Source organism: Gavialis gangeticus, unplaced genomic scaffold (assembly GCF_001723915.1).
Source record: "Gavialis gangeticus isolate Ggan-Ray unplaced genomic scaffold, GavGan_comp1, whole genome shotgun sequence".
NCBI classification, from domain to species: Eukaryota; Metazoa; Chordata; order Crocodylia; family Gavialidae; genus Gavialis; species Gavialis gangeticus.
The window spans coordinates 339,659-354,574 of NW_017728958.1; the positions used below are offsets into that span (position 1 = coordinate 339,659).

At 42.0% G+C, this 14,916-nt stretch overlaps 1 protein-coding gene across 3 annotated transcripts in view; it reads left to right on the top strand.

Annotated features, from left to right (window-relative positions):
- Window positions 1-14,589, top strand: part of FAM179B (family with sequence similarity 179 member B) — a 74,609-nt gene extending 60,020 nt beyond the window's left edge. For all 3 annotated transcript variants that reach the window (XM_019503598.1, XM_019503512.1, XM_019503676.1), the window contains 7 exons: window positions 2,017-2,175; window positions 3,264-3,390; window positions 4,153-4,271; window positions 9,027-9,216; window positions 10,465-10,684; window positions 12,783-12,869; window positions 13,385-14,589. In XM_019503598.1, the coding sequence (XP_019359143.1) occupies window positions 2,017-2,175; window positions 3,264-3,390; window positions 4,153-4,271; window positions 9,027-9,216; window positions 10,465-10,684; window positions 12,783-12,869; window positions 13,385-13,638 (1,156 nt within the window). In that variant the 3' untranslated portion in view covers window positions 13,639-14,589. The remainder of the gene's footprint in view (window positions 1-2,016; window positions 2,176-3,263; window positions 3,391-4,152; window positions 4,272-9,026; window positions 9,217-10,464; window positions 10,685-12,782; window positions 12,870-13,384) is intronic.
- Window positions 14,590-14,916: the final 327 nt, after the last annotated feature.

Sequence of the window (14,916 nt, forward strand, 5' to 3'; positions counted from 1 at the left end):
GCTTTTTTTTTTTTTTTTTGCATTTTATCTTATTTGTCTATTTGACTTTCAGTTTGATCTTGGCTTTGCCTTAAGGTAAATAAAACTTATACTTCAACATTAGTTTCAGAACTCTGACCACATAAAAAATATTTCAAATTCAGATCAAATTTAAATATATAAGTAAAATAAAGGTAACATTTGATATATAAGTAATTTTTGTGGCATGCAAAGTGCTTGTTCTAATTCAGCTCATTTTCGAGTATCCTGGTGTCACCACTACAATTCTATAGATCAATAAGAGCAGCATTTCAATCAAGAGAAAGACATGCTGAAAGACAGGTGGGCTAGTGATGAGCTGTTGCATCAGATGTGCCTGCACACTCTCATATGTTGTGGATTTAATTGTAGAGGACAGGCACAGACCCAGGGCACTAAGATTTATTTGGTACCAGTGCAGACCAGCCAAGCAGATTGTTGGCTTATCCTCCCATAATGAGCCTTTTTTTTTTAAAATCACAAGGCAAGTGGTGGTCTTTGCCAGAACCATTTGCTGTTTGTTCCCCCAAATTAACCGCAATGCTTTGCTCCTTCCCTCTAAACCTCTCAGGCCACTCTGCTATGTGACAAGCAGCTTAGTGCTACCCTGCCCAGTGTCACTCAGCTCATTGGCAAGGAGGACAGACTAACAGTTGTACTTGTCCAGAAGCACTTCTGCTCAGCCTGAACTTCCAGATAATAAGATTTTTTCCAGCCCACTGCATCCACATTATTTTTGCTCAAATCAGCAGTATCAAATCAGCTTACTATGCTCATCAAGCCCTACCCTGCACCCTGTCGCTTTGTTGGTTTTGTTTCTCTGCATGGTCACTAAGTTGCTTGACCCCGTCTCTGTCTTTCCTCCACAACTTTGGCAGACCTACCCTAACTGGCTTTAAATTAGCTAGCATGTACATTGATAGCCACTTAGCTGTGGCAGCACAGAGCTCAGCTCAGGTAGTTGCCTGAGTGTGTATTGTGGTTCCCAGGGGATTCTACAGCCTGTGCTGTGCTCTGTGTTGCCATTTTATGCTGCAGTCAGGGTCTGAATTCTCTTGTGTATGGGAGCCAGCCTCGCACCTTGAGCATAGTGCAGACATACCTGGAGTTACTGCTTTCCCTGCAGTTGCCTTTAACTTTCTTCTGCACCTCCTTTATTGCTTGTGCTTAGGCCTGGTAAGGTGTATAAATGCAATTCTTGAGAATGTATAGCTAGTTATTCAAACTGGGATTTGTGCGCAGCATGCTGTCCCCAATATCAGTGTTTTTATCTAGGAGCTAAAATTGTTCAGATGTACAGTCTTGCTTGCTCAAAAATCAGTGCGTCTTAATTTGCAGATGTAGTCCCAATTGTACTAAGAAGTTCTGCAAACCGAGTCAGACTTTTGTGTTTTATTTTCATGAATTTAGCCACTTAAAGATACTACCCATGGTGGAAAAATAGACCTGAGTGTGATTTTTAGAGGCTGATAAAGATATTAATCTATATTCTTTGGTGCTTTATTTAGAATATGAATCAGCACATCATTTGTTGTCAGAGGTGGAAAATACACATTTTACAGTTTATTTTTAATATAATGTTTTTAATTAGTTCTCCTTTGCTTTAAAAGGAGCACTTCAGGGGCACTCAAAAATAAATCTTTCTGCCTCAATTTGCAACCTTGCAGTTGTAGTATTTTGAGCATGGAAGACGACCAGAAAGTGCAAACGACTAAACAAAAGTGATATTTATTTTTATCTTTTATTATGCATTCCTGTGTACACGTGGTATGTATTTCTGTGTACAAAGGAAATTAATTCAGCAGTAAATGCCCTATGTCTGTTTCCAGTCCATAGTATTTTTATGTACAAAACTAGAATGCCTATCTAAATTTCAGTAGGCCAGTAGAGCAGTTGCAGCTTGTGTGGTTTATGCATCTATGCACCCTCACTGGAAAAGGGAGCAAATATCATGATTTAGGTGTTTCTTTATCCATCTTTTTCTGCTTTTTTTCCTAGTCACTTGCACACAGCAGTGAGACGATGTACAGCCCAGCACTTATCAGATGTGGTGGAACGAATGGGACCAGGACGGATACTCTCGGGAATTAAGGATGTTACCGACAGGATTTTCCCTGCTATTGCCAAGTTTGCACAGGATGGCTCACAAGAAACAAGGTCAGTAGATAGAAGCCTAGCTTAGGTTAGTCAGTAGACAGGAGCCTAGACTGTTATGCAAGAGGCAAGGATTTTGTGTGTGCGCTCTCTTTTATTGGACCAGCTATATAGTTGGGAGGGATACAGACAAATTTTGGGGTACCAAGGAAAAAAGCAGACACAGCTTGAGCTTAGCAGTGGATTGAACAGATATATAAAGTTCTGTTAGTTATCTCGGGCTGTGTCTGTTTTTTTCGCAGACCTGAGGAAGGGTACTTTGTGTCCAAAAGCTTGTCTGTATTCCTCCCAGCCATAGGTCCAGTAAAAGGTATCATGAACAGAAATACTTGCCTCTCACACATTTACTGGACCATCATGGCTACAACCTCACAATTAACCATTCCAAATAGAAACTAGACTGTTTTCATTCTTTAACTTGGTGGAATTAACCTGTTCTCACCTAAATCACTACTCTTGAGTGTAGCTGCTGTGCAGGAATAGGAGGGGTTTGAGTTACATTAATATTAGAAAAGTCTTCCCTCATTGTAAAATGTGTATTGAAAGGAACTCCTCCTGTGATAAACTAGGTACCCAGGAATGGTCCAAAGTAGCCTAACACAGGGGTCAGCAACATGTGGTCTGTGGAGCTGTAGGCCTTTGCCTGTGCTTGTGTGCATGCTGTGGCCAGGCAGCAAGGAGTTACACTACAACTGGGCAGCTGGAAGCTGCACCTGCATTGCTGCTGCTTTGCCCAGCCCCCTCCATTTCCTGGCTGCAGCATTGGCAGGGGGGGTGAGAGGTGGGGAGAAGAGGCAGCAGTGAGCTCACAGCTTTCAGCTGCCCTGTCCTGGCACAACTCCCCATCAGCTGGAAACTGTGCCACTGTTGGGGGTCTGGGGCTAGGGAAGTCGTAGCAGCAGTGCAGGCACAGTTCTTAGCTGTCTGGCTTCAGCATAGGCAAGGCAAAGCCCCCCACTGCTGATGTGCCAGTAAAGCCACCTGGCCCATGTCGAACAACAGCCAGGTTGTTCTGGCCTGTGGCTTGTTAAAAGTTGCCAGCTACTGGCTAATTTTTCTAGATCCAAGTATAATGGTTTGTTGCTTTGTAGGTACTATGGTCGAAAGATGCTGTTCAGTCTGATGACTCACCCAGATTTTGACAGAATGCTTGAAAAGTATGTGCCATCCAAGGATTTGCCTTACATTAAGGAGTCTGTTAGCAATCTACGTCAAAAGGTATGTGGAAAACGCTTTGATTTAATTAATGGATCAGGAAGCGATATTAGGTCTGCTGGAAGTGCAAACAGAGGGTCTACAAAGAATGAAAAAGGGGTGGATTTGCAAAAAATGCTGTGTCTTAGAAGTCAAGAAGGGTAGAGATAGAGTGAGTTATGCCTAAAATTAGGATGAGTTAGACCTTGGAAAGGCTATCAAAAGAAATAGCAAAACACTCTTCAGCCATGTAAATCAAACAAGAAAATAGATTGGTTAGGGGAAAAGTCTGGTAACTTTCTCTCCTGAAAACTTAGATCTGGATTAAGAGTTTCAGCAGATCAGGTAGTGCTGGTCTGTTTGGTTTATTTGTAACAACTTTGAGTTGCTGCTTAATATGCACATTGGTATGGAAACCAGAGAGATGAGGAGGGAGAAATTTAAAAAAGAAATGCAGAGCTGAAGTACCAGTGTTTAAATGTCTGTGCTGCTTAGATGAATTTGTTTGGTGTTGTAAGTAGAGTAAGTTTACAGTCTAGCATCTTTGCTATGGCCTTGATGTTAACACTAGGAATAAGTGGTAATTTTATTTTGAATTGTAAAATTGGAATGCCAATAGCAGGTGAGTTACATAAATGAGAAGACATGGCGGAAACCTAATTGATAACTGCTTCTGTGGAAAAGCTGAACTGTCTGCTGCTGTTGGGAGAGCAACTGTTACGCTTGTCATTAGAGAGCCAACAAAATCACAGTATGCTACTGGATCATTATTTTCATTATATGTAGGGCCTGGGAGAGATGCCTCTAGATACACCATCAGCCAAAGGAAGACGTTCTCATGCTGGGAGCGTTGGACATTCTCGGTCATCATCCACTTCCAGAGATGCTCTGAATGTCACTGAAAGGTAGAACTATTATACTAAATCTACTTGCTTAGTAGTTAAGTTTCCATGAAATATTCTCTGCAGTCTCGCTGCAGGGATTGTGGAAATGTTCATAGCAACATTTGTTAGAATCAGTGAAACTTGAAAAGGTTGGTAAAACTTTGTATGTCCCCAGAAACTACTTCTAGTGATGCAGCCATTATATATTAAGAACTAACTTGCTGCTTTGTGTCTTTAAAGATAATTAACTTATTAATTGCCTAAGAACCCATCCCAGTCTTATAAAAGAACAGTTGTAGCATCTTACATTCACACATAATACTTCACTCTTTGGATACAAACATTTAAAGAAGCGACTCTTGAGGTGTATGACAGAAGAAATTAGAGTTCTCACTCTGTGGTGGACCATATCAATAAGCATATCAGTGTATATATATTTTATAATGTTTAAACATCGTTCTAATAAAAACTAACTTCCAGTGGAAAAGTTAATATATTCACTACAAAGAGAAATAAAGCAGTGTAAATAATTTGCAATTAAGTATTCCGTGCTTCTCCTAATTATTCTAAATTCCTATAGTTATTATGCTGAAGTCAGTTCTTTCAGCTGTCATGAACTCTAGTGAGATTATTCCCCGTTCTGTTGACATCCCTGGAATACCATCACTAAGTGGCAGTATTATCACATAACAAAAAAGGGAGCTTGCATCTATTTAAGCCACTTGCTATATTAATCATGATAATACTGATTCTTGTTTTACTGGGCAATAATTAAGCTTCTCTGCTGGCATGTAGGGAAATAAAAAGTAATTGCTTATGTTTCAGCCTTGCACATTTAAGCTCGTATCTAACTTCTTTCACTGGAAATTGCTCATGTGAGTAAAGTTAGGCTGGGGCGGAGGGATCCTTAGCCTTGCTTCATAGAGACAGTTCCTGAGGTTGCTGTCAGATCAAACCTTTGGTCACTCAGAAACACTTGTTCAGAGAACATAAGGGTTCTGCTTGATAAAAGCCAGTGGGCAGAATTCTGTTTCTCTTTTCGCACTTCCCTGGTAGTCTCCCAAATGCTTAAGTGGCCGTTTTGGCATGTTTGCACAATTTGCAGGTCTCTTGCCCTCACAGCATGGATGCATGTGCTGAGCATGTGTAGGAGGCTCAGCTCTGGCTGGGCACCTACCTGCAAGTCACAACATGGTAGCTGGACAGGAGCCCATGATCTGGATGGGGAGGACAGCTCTCTCATGTTTTGCTCCAGTAACTGAGTGCTTAGGGCACTTGCCCGGGAAGCAAGTGACCTGGGCTGTAGGCTCCAGAGGGGATTTGAACCTGAATTGACTTCCTGTACAGTGGTGTAACCACCATGCCACAGGTTAGGCATTACCCAGTCTCCAGCACATCGTTTGAAGGTGACCCTTGGGTATCCAAGATAGGGAGATATGTGGGGCAATGAGGAAGAGAACAAGCTAGAAAAACTGTAGCTCAGTGAGATGGGTGCTGCTCTTGAAGGAAGCGGGTCCTGGGTCTAATCGTGACCTTTGTTCCCACAGGGGCAGAAGAGTCCCTACTGGGCTGCACTCCATCTATTTTACCAGAGACTATCGAATGTCTGGTGCAATGGCTTACTTAGCAAATTTTACCCTGTAGCTTAATTCTGGGAGAGATCAGCCCAGCCATTCCGGGAGAAAAAAAACATATTTATTTAAAATTCTGAAAATTCCTAAGAAACCTGAGTGTCTGAAGATGTCAGGTTACTGTTGTAGCTTCTCTGGGTATAAGCCAAGCTGGAGTAAGCCGGTCTGCAAATTGAGTCAGAAACAAATGAAATTTGTACTGATGTGGGGGGAAGTACAGTTTGAAATGCAAAGTGTGTGAAGCAAATTGCAAAGTGTGTGAAGCAAGCAATCCCAGAACTCATTTGAATGTATATAAAGCTAACAATCCAATTATTTGACATTCACTCTTGAATACCTAGTCAAGCCTATACTTCAACCTTGAGCAAATAATACATATGCAAGAAACCTCGCCATTTCAAGAAAAAATGCAGTGAATACTCTACAACAGTGGTTCTCAGTCTTTTTAGACTTGAAGCACTCTTGTTGGACTCAATGTACTCCCCCATAACTTCTGCAAATTGAGCAGCACCCCATTTCAAGACTAATTTATTTATTACAGTGCTTACCTCCTTGCAGAGGCGCTGGGCAGTGTGGGTGGTGCTGTGGCCAGGCAGCTTACCTCCAAATATCTCCTTGTTTCCTCATACCTCCCAACACCCTTCAAACGATCTCTTGCACCGTGTTAAGAATCACGGTTTTGTAGAGAGAACTTTGCTCGTGCAGCAGTGTGCTACGTGCCAGGGAGCTGCCTTACCTTTAAATCTTTGTTTACAAATTTGGGTGACAAAGGTAACTGCACTGATGTAAGAGACTTTTGTAAGGTGTTTAACTTAGTACTTTCTTGGTTGATTAAAAAATCATTACTATTTCAAAATATCAATGGGTCCTGTTAAGTAAATTTGTAGCTGGCTAACTGACAGTTCTCAAAAAAGTAGTCACCAATCAGGAATCATCATTGCTAGAGGGCTTCCTCAGAGATTGGTACTAGATCTGATGCTATTCACCATTGTGATCAGCGATCTGGAATTAAATTCAAAATTGCTGCTGATTAAATTTTTGAATGATGTGAAGACTGGGAGAAAGGCGGCTGCTGCTGAGAACAGGTTGCAGGTTTTAAAGCAGTCAGCAGGCTGTTGTGGCAGAAAGGGAGACTGTATCTAGGAAAGCACTGACTCTAAGGGTGTGTCCAGATGAACGTGGGCACTCGTTTCCCTGGGGACAAGAAGCAATGGCACACTTTGGACCACTGCTGCTTGTCCCCAGGGAGCACCCATGCCCTCCATGCTCTGGCGTGCGGCAGGTTACCTGGGTGGGGTAGGGGAGGCAGGGGCCAGCACAGTTGCTGGCCCTAGCAGTCTTACCTGAGATCCTGGGGGCCTTCTGGGCCAGCAGCTGTGGCAGAAAGACTGGCCAGCAGCCAGAGTGTGGCTCTAGCTGGCCAAGATCCGGTTTTGGGTGGTGCGTGCTGCTGCCACGTGTCACTCTGCCTTTTTACGGCATGGGTTTTTTGACCCCAGGATCTTCCCTGCCCCCCCACTGCAAAGTAGTAGTGTGGGGAGCAACTGCATATGCGGTGTGTGGCACTGCAGATGGGTCTACAGCACCACATACCTTCTATTTCAGGGGGGTAGTGAGTAGTAGCAGGAAAGGGTTTTTACCTTCATATATGTATTAACGAGACCAGTACTAAAATAATACATACAGCACCAGGATAGCAAATGTTAAAAACAGTGTTAGCAAATTGGTGAGAGTGTAGAAAAGAGCCACAAAGTGCTTTGAGGGCTAGAAGAAGTGCTTTACTGTGAGAGATTTTAAGAGCTCAGGCTGTTTGTAGTTTATTGAAGAGATTGAGAGGTGACTCGATTACAGTGTATGAGGACCTTTCCAGAGAAGAAACACCAGGCCCTTTAAAGGTTCCTTTAATCTAGTGAAAAAATACATAATTGGGAACTGAAGCCTAATAAATTCAGTTTGGATAAAAGGCAGAAAGTTTTAACAGTTGAGAGGATTAACTGCTGGAACCAAACTATTGAGTGAAGCGGTGCATTCTTCATCTTGTATGTCTTCACATCAGGTCGGGATCCCTTCCACAAGATTTGGTTAATTGAACACAAACTACTGGGCTCAATACAGAAGAATCTGCTCCAAGGGAAATGTAATGGGATATGATATACACCATCTCTTTTCAGACTAATTTAGCCACCTCTTTTCTTTCCCAAAACCCCATTCCTCAGGAAAGGAGGAGCTTCATGTACTACATGTTTCCAGAGTTTTACTTTATTGCACCGAGAGAGGAAAATATTAAGATGCTCTTCCAGCTTATGCCTGGCTGCACCTGGCTGGTTGACTGTTGTAAGGGTCAGGCCATCACATCACAAAAGATATCTAAGTGGCTACCATACTTGTATCGCATTGTACTACCTATGTGCTCCTCCTACTCAGTGTTAAGGCAACATCAAGCAAGATCCCTTGCTTGCTTGATAGTGTGCTGATACCCAAGATCCGCATGGTGGCATAGTGGATGCACTGACCAAAGCAGATGCCAAATTTGGGAGAATAGTACTGATGCAAATTGTATTCATCTCACCACCCTCAAGGGTTACAACTTGCACATCACCTACAGGGGGATTTGCACGGACACACACTCAAAGAAGGAATGGTTACTTATTTTACAGTAAATCGGTCTTTGAGTTGTCAGTGTGGATCCCATGACCTGATCTCTATCTCTCCTGGCAAGTCCTGAACTAGCATGAACTTTTAGCTGTGAGGGAACTGAGAGAGTCCCATCCATTCCACCCTGAGTGCCCTGGGAGAGATGAGTGAGGAGTCCCAGGACGTGTTGCATGGGGCCCAGACAGACAGTGCTATTCAAAGGAAGCCAGAGTTGCACATGTGACAGAGATGCACTGGTGGTAGAATCTGTGAAACCTCGTTACTGTGGTATAAATAACCATTCTTTAAAAAAAAAAAACCCAACAAACTTTCAAATGCCCAAAAATAACTTTGATAAGAAGTGTTTCTATTTAATATTGATATTTTTACATCTATTTAATATTGATATTTTTACATCTAAGAGACTTGAGTACGTGTAGATGTAGGATTACTGTTGTAGCTTCTCTGGGTGTTTAGTGAATAACAATGATACTTTTTTTCTTTCCAACAGGGAGATTACAGAAGCCCGTGAAATTATAAGAAAACCAATTCCTCGTAACTCTCTAGAAAGTGCAGAGTATGTTACGGTCATAACAGGTTTACTGAATGCAAAAGATTTCCGTGATAGAATTAATGGCATTAAGCAACTGTTTTTGGACACCGAGAACAATCAAGACCTCATTGTTGCAAACATTATTAAGGTAATTATATATACAAAAACATTTTCTTTGAGAGGCCTGACTCTCCTTGGTAGAAAGTCTCAATAATAGTAATGTTCTGCTCTAAAGATGCTCGGTGTCACAAAACTTGGTTTGTTCTTTTATTAAGAAAATGTGACAAGCAGGAGAGTAACAGAGCAAGTGAGGAGGAGGTCAGGTATGGCTTAAGGAAGAGATAAAGAAAGTATAAAAATAGTGGAAATTGATTGGGGAATAAGAGAAGCTTAAAGGTACAGGTGGAAAAAGAATAAATGGTTGGAAGGCCTGGGGAAGACCAGGGACATGACTGCAGAATAAATTACAGAATAAATGCGGGCCATTTTTTAACACCTATTGTTTTATTCTTATCTTAATCACAGGTTAGATCTTTCTTTGTATTTAAAAAAAATCCTTAGTTACCAGTTTAGAATTTTTTTTTCTTCCTTCCATTATAAATTCTCTGTATGTATAAGTGCTTATCTTTTATCAAATCTGGTTTTCGGGTGCTGTAGACTCTATGAATCTAAAGCAGAGGTCACTAATTAATGGCTCATGGGAGCCATTGGATCCAGCCCTTATTGCTGGGGCGGCTTTGGCATAGAGTCTTCCTCCTTTTATGTGTTTTACATTGTTCTGGAAACCCCTATTCCCTCATGTTTGGAGGAGGAGAGCTTATTTCTAGTTTGTATGAAGGTAATAACTATTTCCAGTGCACTGGGGAATGCAGTTTTATAGTGAAAAATAGCATTACAGAATAGATTGCATTACTCCAATAGAAACCCTGCAGGGCCCTGGGACATCCAGTGTTTTTATCAGTGATCTCAAGGAAAAGTAATATTGGTAGAATTTGCAGCTGCAATCCTAGACTGCCACAGAGGACTTGCAGATGAAACGTGTTTCTCAAAATGCTACAGGAGGGAGACACCCTACTTTTCTTGTGCTAAGTATAGTTCTGTCACAGTGAGCGGCTTGTTTAACAAATATGAGTAAAACAGAAAATGCAGTTGATTGGACTGAAAGTTACAGATGGTTAGTGTAATTTTGTTACGTCATGTAGGATGGACTACAGTAAATATGGATGTAAATAGAAGAATTGAATGAACATGCCATTTGAAAATACCAAGCATCTATTATTTGGTAAAAAGATACCGTGTCAGTGTATTGCACATCAGAGTTTGTTGTGATAAGCTGCAGAAATTGGATAACTCTGATGCCCGAGTAAATCAAGCTCCTCTTTGGTTGTTTTTTCAGATCTTTGATGCTTTCAAGTCTCGCTTACATGATTCCAACAGCAAAGTAAATCAGGTGGCTCTGGAGACAATGTACAAGATGATTCCTTTGTTGAAAGACAACTTATCACCTGTTATCAATATGTTAATTCCAGCCATTGTAGACAACAACCTGAACTCCAAGAATCCAGGGATCTATGCTGCTGCCACAAACGTCATCCAGGCTCTTTGTCAACATTTAGGTAATTAACTCGCAGTGCTGACAGAAATAATGTTTTGTCATGTGATCGGCCACCTGAAAGCACTCTACAGCCATGTCCTGACAGAAGTGCATGGTGGTAGAGCACTTTAAAACTGCCTGATTGTGTGACAAATGGACCCTCATTACATGCGGGTTCAGGTGAAGGCCCTCCAAAGTGGAGCACCTTCATTAACTCCTGTCAGTGCATGCCAGAGGCAGGGCTGGGCTCATGCAGTTCAGTCCTGCTTCTGATGCTGTCTTCAGGGTGGGAGTTGGGGAAGGGAGGGGAGGAAGCTCTAACGCCAAGTTATGGGGCAAAGTTAACACACGGGAGGGCAGGGAGTGGATACGGGCTGATCTGGACAGGTTGGATCAATGGGCAGAACGAAATAGGATGCAATTCTACAAAGACAAATGCAAGGTGCTCCACCTAGGGAGGAGGAATCCTCAGCACACCTATAGGTTGGGGGATCACCTCTTCAGAAGCTCAGCGGCTGAGTGGGATCTTGGAGTCATAGTTGACTCCAAGATGAATATGAGCTGGCAGTGTAACGAAGCCATCAGCAAAGCCAGTCACACCTTGTTGTGTATTAGCAGATGCGTGACCAGCAAATTGAGGGAGGTGATGCTCCCCCTCTCTGCGTTATTGGTCAGGCCACAGTTGGAGTACTCTGTCCAGTTCTGGACACCGCACTTCAAGCAGGATGAGGAGAATCTGAACAGGGTTCAGAGGGCCACTCATATGATTACTTGCAAGACTCTGTGGCCTACGTGCAAGACCCTACAAGGGGAGGTTGAGGGATCTGGATCTCTTCAGCCTTCACAAGTGACCTTGTAGCTGCCTATATGTTTATCAAGGGAGGACAACAGAGAATTGGAGATGCGCTATTTACCAGGGCACCCCTAGGAGTAACTAGGAATAATGGGTACAAACTAGTGGAGAGTAGATTCAGGTTAGACATTAGGAAGAAATTTTTCACAGTAAGGGTGGCCAGAATCTGAAGTGGGCTGCCGAGGGAGGTGGTACTGTTACCTAACTTGGTGGTCTTCAAGAGGAGGCTAGATAGACACCTGGCTGGGGTCATCTGACCTCAGCGCTCTTTCCTGCCTGGGGCAGGAGGTCCCACACGATGATCCTTCAGGGTCCCTTCTGACTACAATCTAGGAATCTATGAAAGCTTGGTCTGGGGTTTGCCCAGCCTGTGCTGGGGGGAGGAGGGAAGGGAGGATGGATCCCCCACTCTCCAGGACCCAATGTCTGTTGGGTTTGGGGGGGGTTGCTGTAACACACAGTGCTTGGTTCATTCTTTTATTAAGAAAACGAGACAAACAGCAGAGTAATACAGCAAGTGCAGGGGAGGTCAGGCTTAAAGAAGACAAAGTGTAAAAATAGTGGAAATTGAATGGGGAATAAGAGAAGCTTATTGTTTGCCAGTGCCCATTGTTTGAAGGAGCCAGTCTTCATGACATGGTTTCTACCAGGCTCTTGTATTTTGCTTGGAAGGTAGGCAAGGAGAGGTTTTAGGTGAGCTCAGTAGGAATCAGTTCTGATGACTGTTAGGAAGTTTGGAAGGAAAGGACTGCTTATTTCCAATGGCATAGATTTGCACTGGTTAGGCTGTTTGCTCAGTCTAATGCAGCTAAACTAGTACAGAAATGCTGACTTAATTTGGCTTTCCTACTTCACACAGTGCCTGATTCTGTGAACTGAGGAGCACTTGTAGAAAGAAGCTGAGTGCCCATAGCAATGTAGTAACAGCGCTGAAACTTTAATATACTTTTTCTGTTAAGCAGCTATCAACGTAGTTCAGCAGGTAGTAATATAGAGGTTTGCTTAAGCTACTGTGAACATTTCTGACTGCAGTTCATGTAGTGGTCAGGCCTTACGAAAAATCAGTCCCCTAACAGCTCTTCATAAAACTTCACCAGCTGAAAGTACTCCTTTGAGCTTAAAGAAAAAGAGACTGTCTGCCTTAATTATATAAAGTTTGCATAATGCATTTCAAGTTAGTATTTTTGTTGGACTGAAAAACTGAGGACTTTCTAAAGTAATTTGCTTATTTTAATGGTCTTTATCATCTTTTATTTCTTGAATTTAGATAATTCCTTGCTTCTCCAACCGTTTTGCACAAAGGCCCAGTTTTTGAATGGAAAAGCTAAACAAGACATGACCGAAAAGCTTGCTGGTAAATTTACATCTTGCTTTGCAACTTTATATTTATGTGTATTCCAGCCTGCTTGGGCAAACTGACCTCAAGATGATTGAGGTTATGTTCATATTTCAGGTTATTTAGCAAGAGCCCACCCACAACAGCAACAGGATTGCATGCTGCAAATCTGTTCTTTAGTCAAAAAGAGTTTGAGCATGCCTTGTGCTCCTTACACGAAGCTTAGTACTGTTAAACCAAAAATTACATGCTTAAGGTGGCTGTATGTTTGCCTAAACGATAGCATAATACTTATGCTGACAGAATTAGTTTCATGTTGGATTGGGCTGTAAGTATTTGCCTAACAGAAATGGATTGTCAACTTGGTTGTAAACCTGCACCTTGGTCAGTGCAGGAACCCCCTGTGTCTGTGTCGAACAAGTTGGAGGATTGGGACCTGCAGAAGAGATTGTGGGGCTCTGTCTGCTACCCCCTGGTGAATTTTTGGGGTAATCTTAATGCTCCCTCTTTTGTTATTCTCTTAATTTTTTCAGATATTGTTGTGGAGTTATACCCACGGAAACCTCATGCTGTGGAGCAGAAAGTTTTAGTTGTCCTATGGCATGTCTTAGGAAACATGACAAATAGTGGCTCTCTGCCTGGAGCTGGAGGAAATATGCGGACAGCTACAGCTAAATTAACAAGAGCACTTTTTGCACAAATGGGTCAAAGTCTGTTAATTCAGGCTGCATCTCAACCCCCACACATCAAAAAGAGCTTGGAAGAATTTCTCGAAATGGCTACCTAAAATAAATAATGTGTATGTGTGTGCATGTATGTGTGTAAATCAGTCAATCCATAGACTGAGACAGACTGACAACTGTTTACATGAACGCAAGTGGAACAATTCTAAAGTTGCTTTTTCACAGTGCCTGCACTTTGCACGTAGAAAACTAGAACGGCTGCTTTTTCGACAACCCGTAGAACACATCGCTGTCCTGTACCAGCACACGTACACCAAATCAGTATAACACTCATGAACTCTCTTCACCGGTGTTGCTTGCAGGCCACATGGAAGTATCTAACATGTTTAAAGAGAAGTCAATCCTGCTCATTTGCACTCTTTAGAGATTACAGCACAGCACCCTGTATGGAATGTAATAGATACAAGATTTGTAATGAATAATATACTTTTTATTGTGTAATCATGTTCTGCCATGTTTTTTCACTTAGCCTTACTTATGTAAGTGGGGGGGGGGAAAAAACCAAAACTCTTGAGTTGTATATGGTACCAAGAACAGGGCTTTGTGTGATATTTGTGGAAGAACACGTGTTTCTTAAATCAGTCCACTTATATAATTGTGCAGTATTAGCTTGCTATTGCTGTTGTTACATGGATGTAACATTTGCTTGACAGTTGGGCATAATCATCTGCACACTATTGTAAAATTTTAACAGGCTATAATAAAGCATGATGACCAAAATTTTTAGGAAACAATTTTTACAGAAGTACCCATTTGTCTTAAAAAGAATGCCATGCTTTGAATATAACTTCCATATTTTTGTGTGAAAACACTAAGTTTTATCGTTCTGTCTGACACTTAAAATAGTGTTATCTCTCAGCCCAGCTGTGTAACTCTCAGCAATGTAGTGCCAGGTCTTCTCTAGCTTTCCTCAGAATTCCTCAGCTCTAAGTACTGTACTCATTTTAAAAAGAAAAAAAGAATATTATAACAATAAATGGATTTATTTCTGTAAAGGTGTGGCAGATGGCTTTTTTCCCCCCCCTCAAACTTTCTAACTTTTTTGATGGCAAACTACTGGTGGAGAAGACCAGTTTTATCTGGAAAGCTCATGTTTGCTCAGTAAGTGTAGGGCAAGGGGGAGTTCAGCTTGAAGCAAGGGATGGTTTTATGGGCAACAGCCTCACAGTAAGGCTAAAAACAGACAACCAGTTTAATGCAGCGCTGATGGGTCTGGGATATGACTGGCATCAAAACAGATGTGGCAGAGTCATTTACACACAAGACTTCACCAGCAGTTAACCTGAACTAGTCACAATTGTTCCAAGGCAAAGTGTCAATTC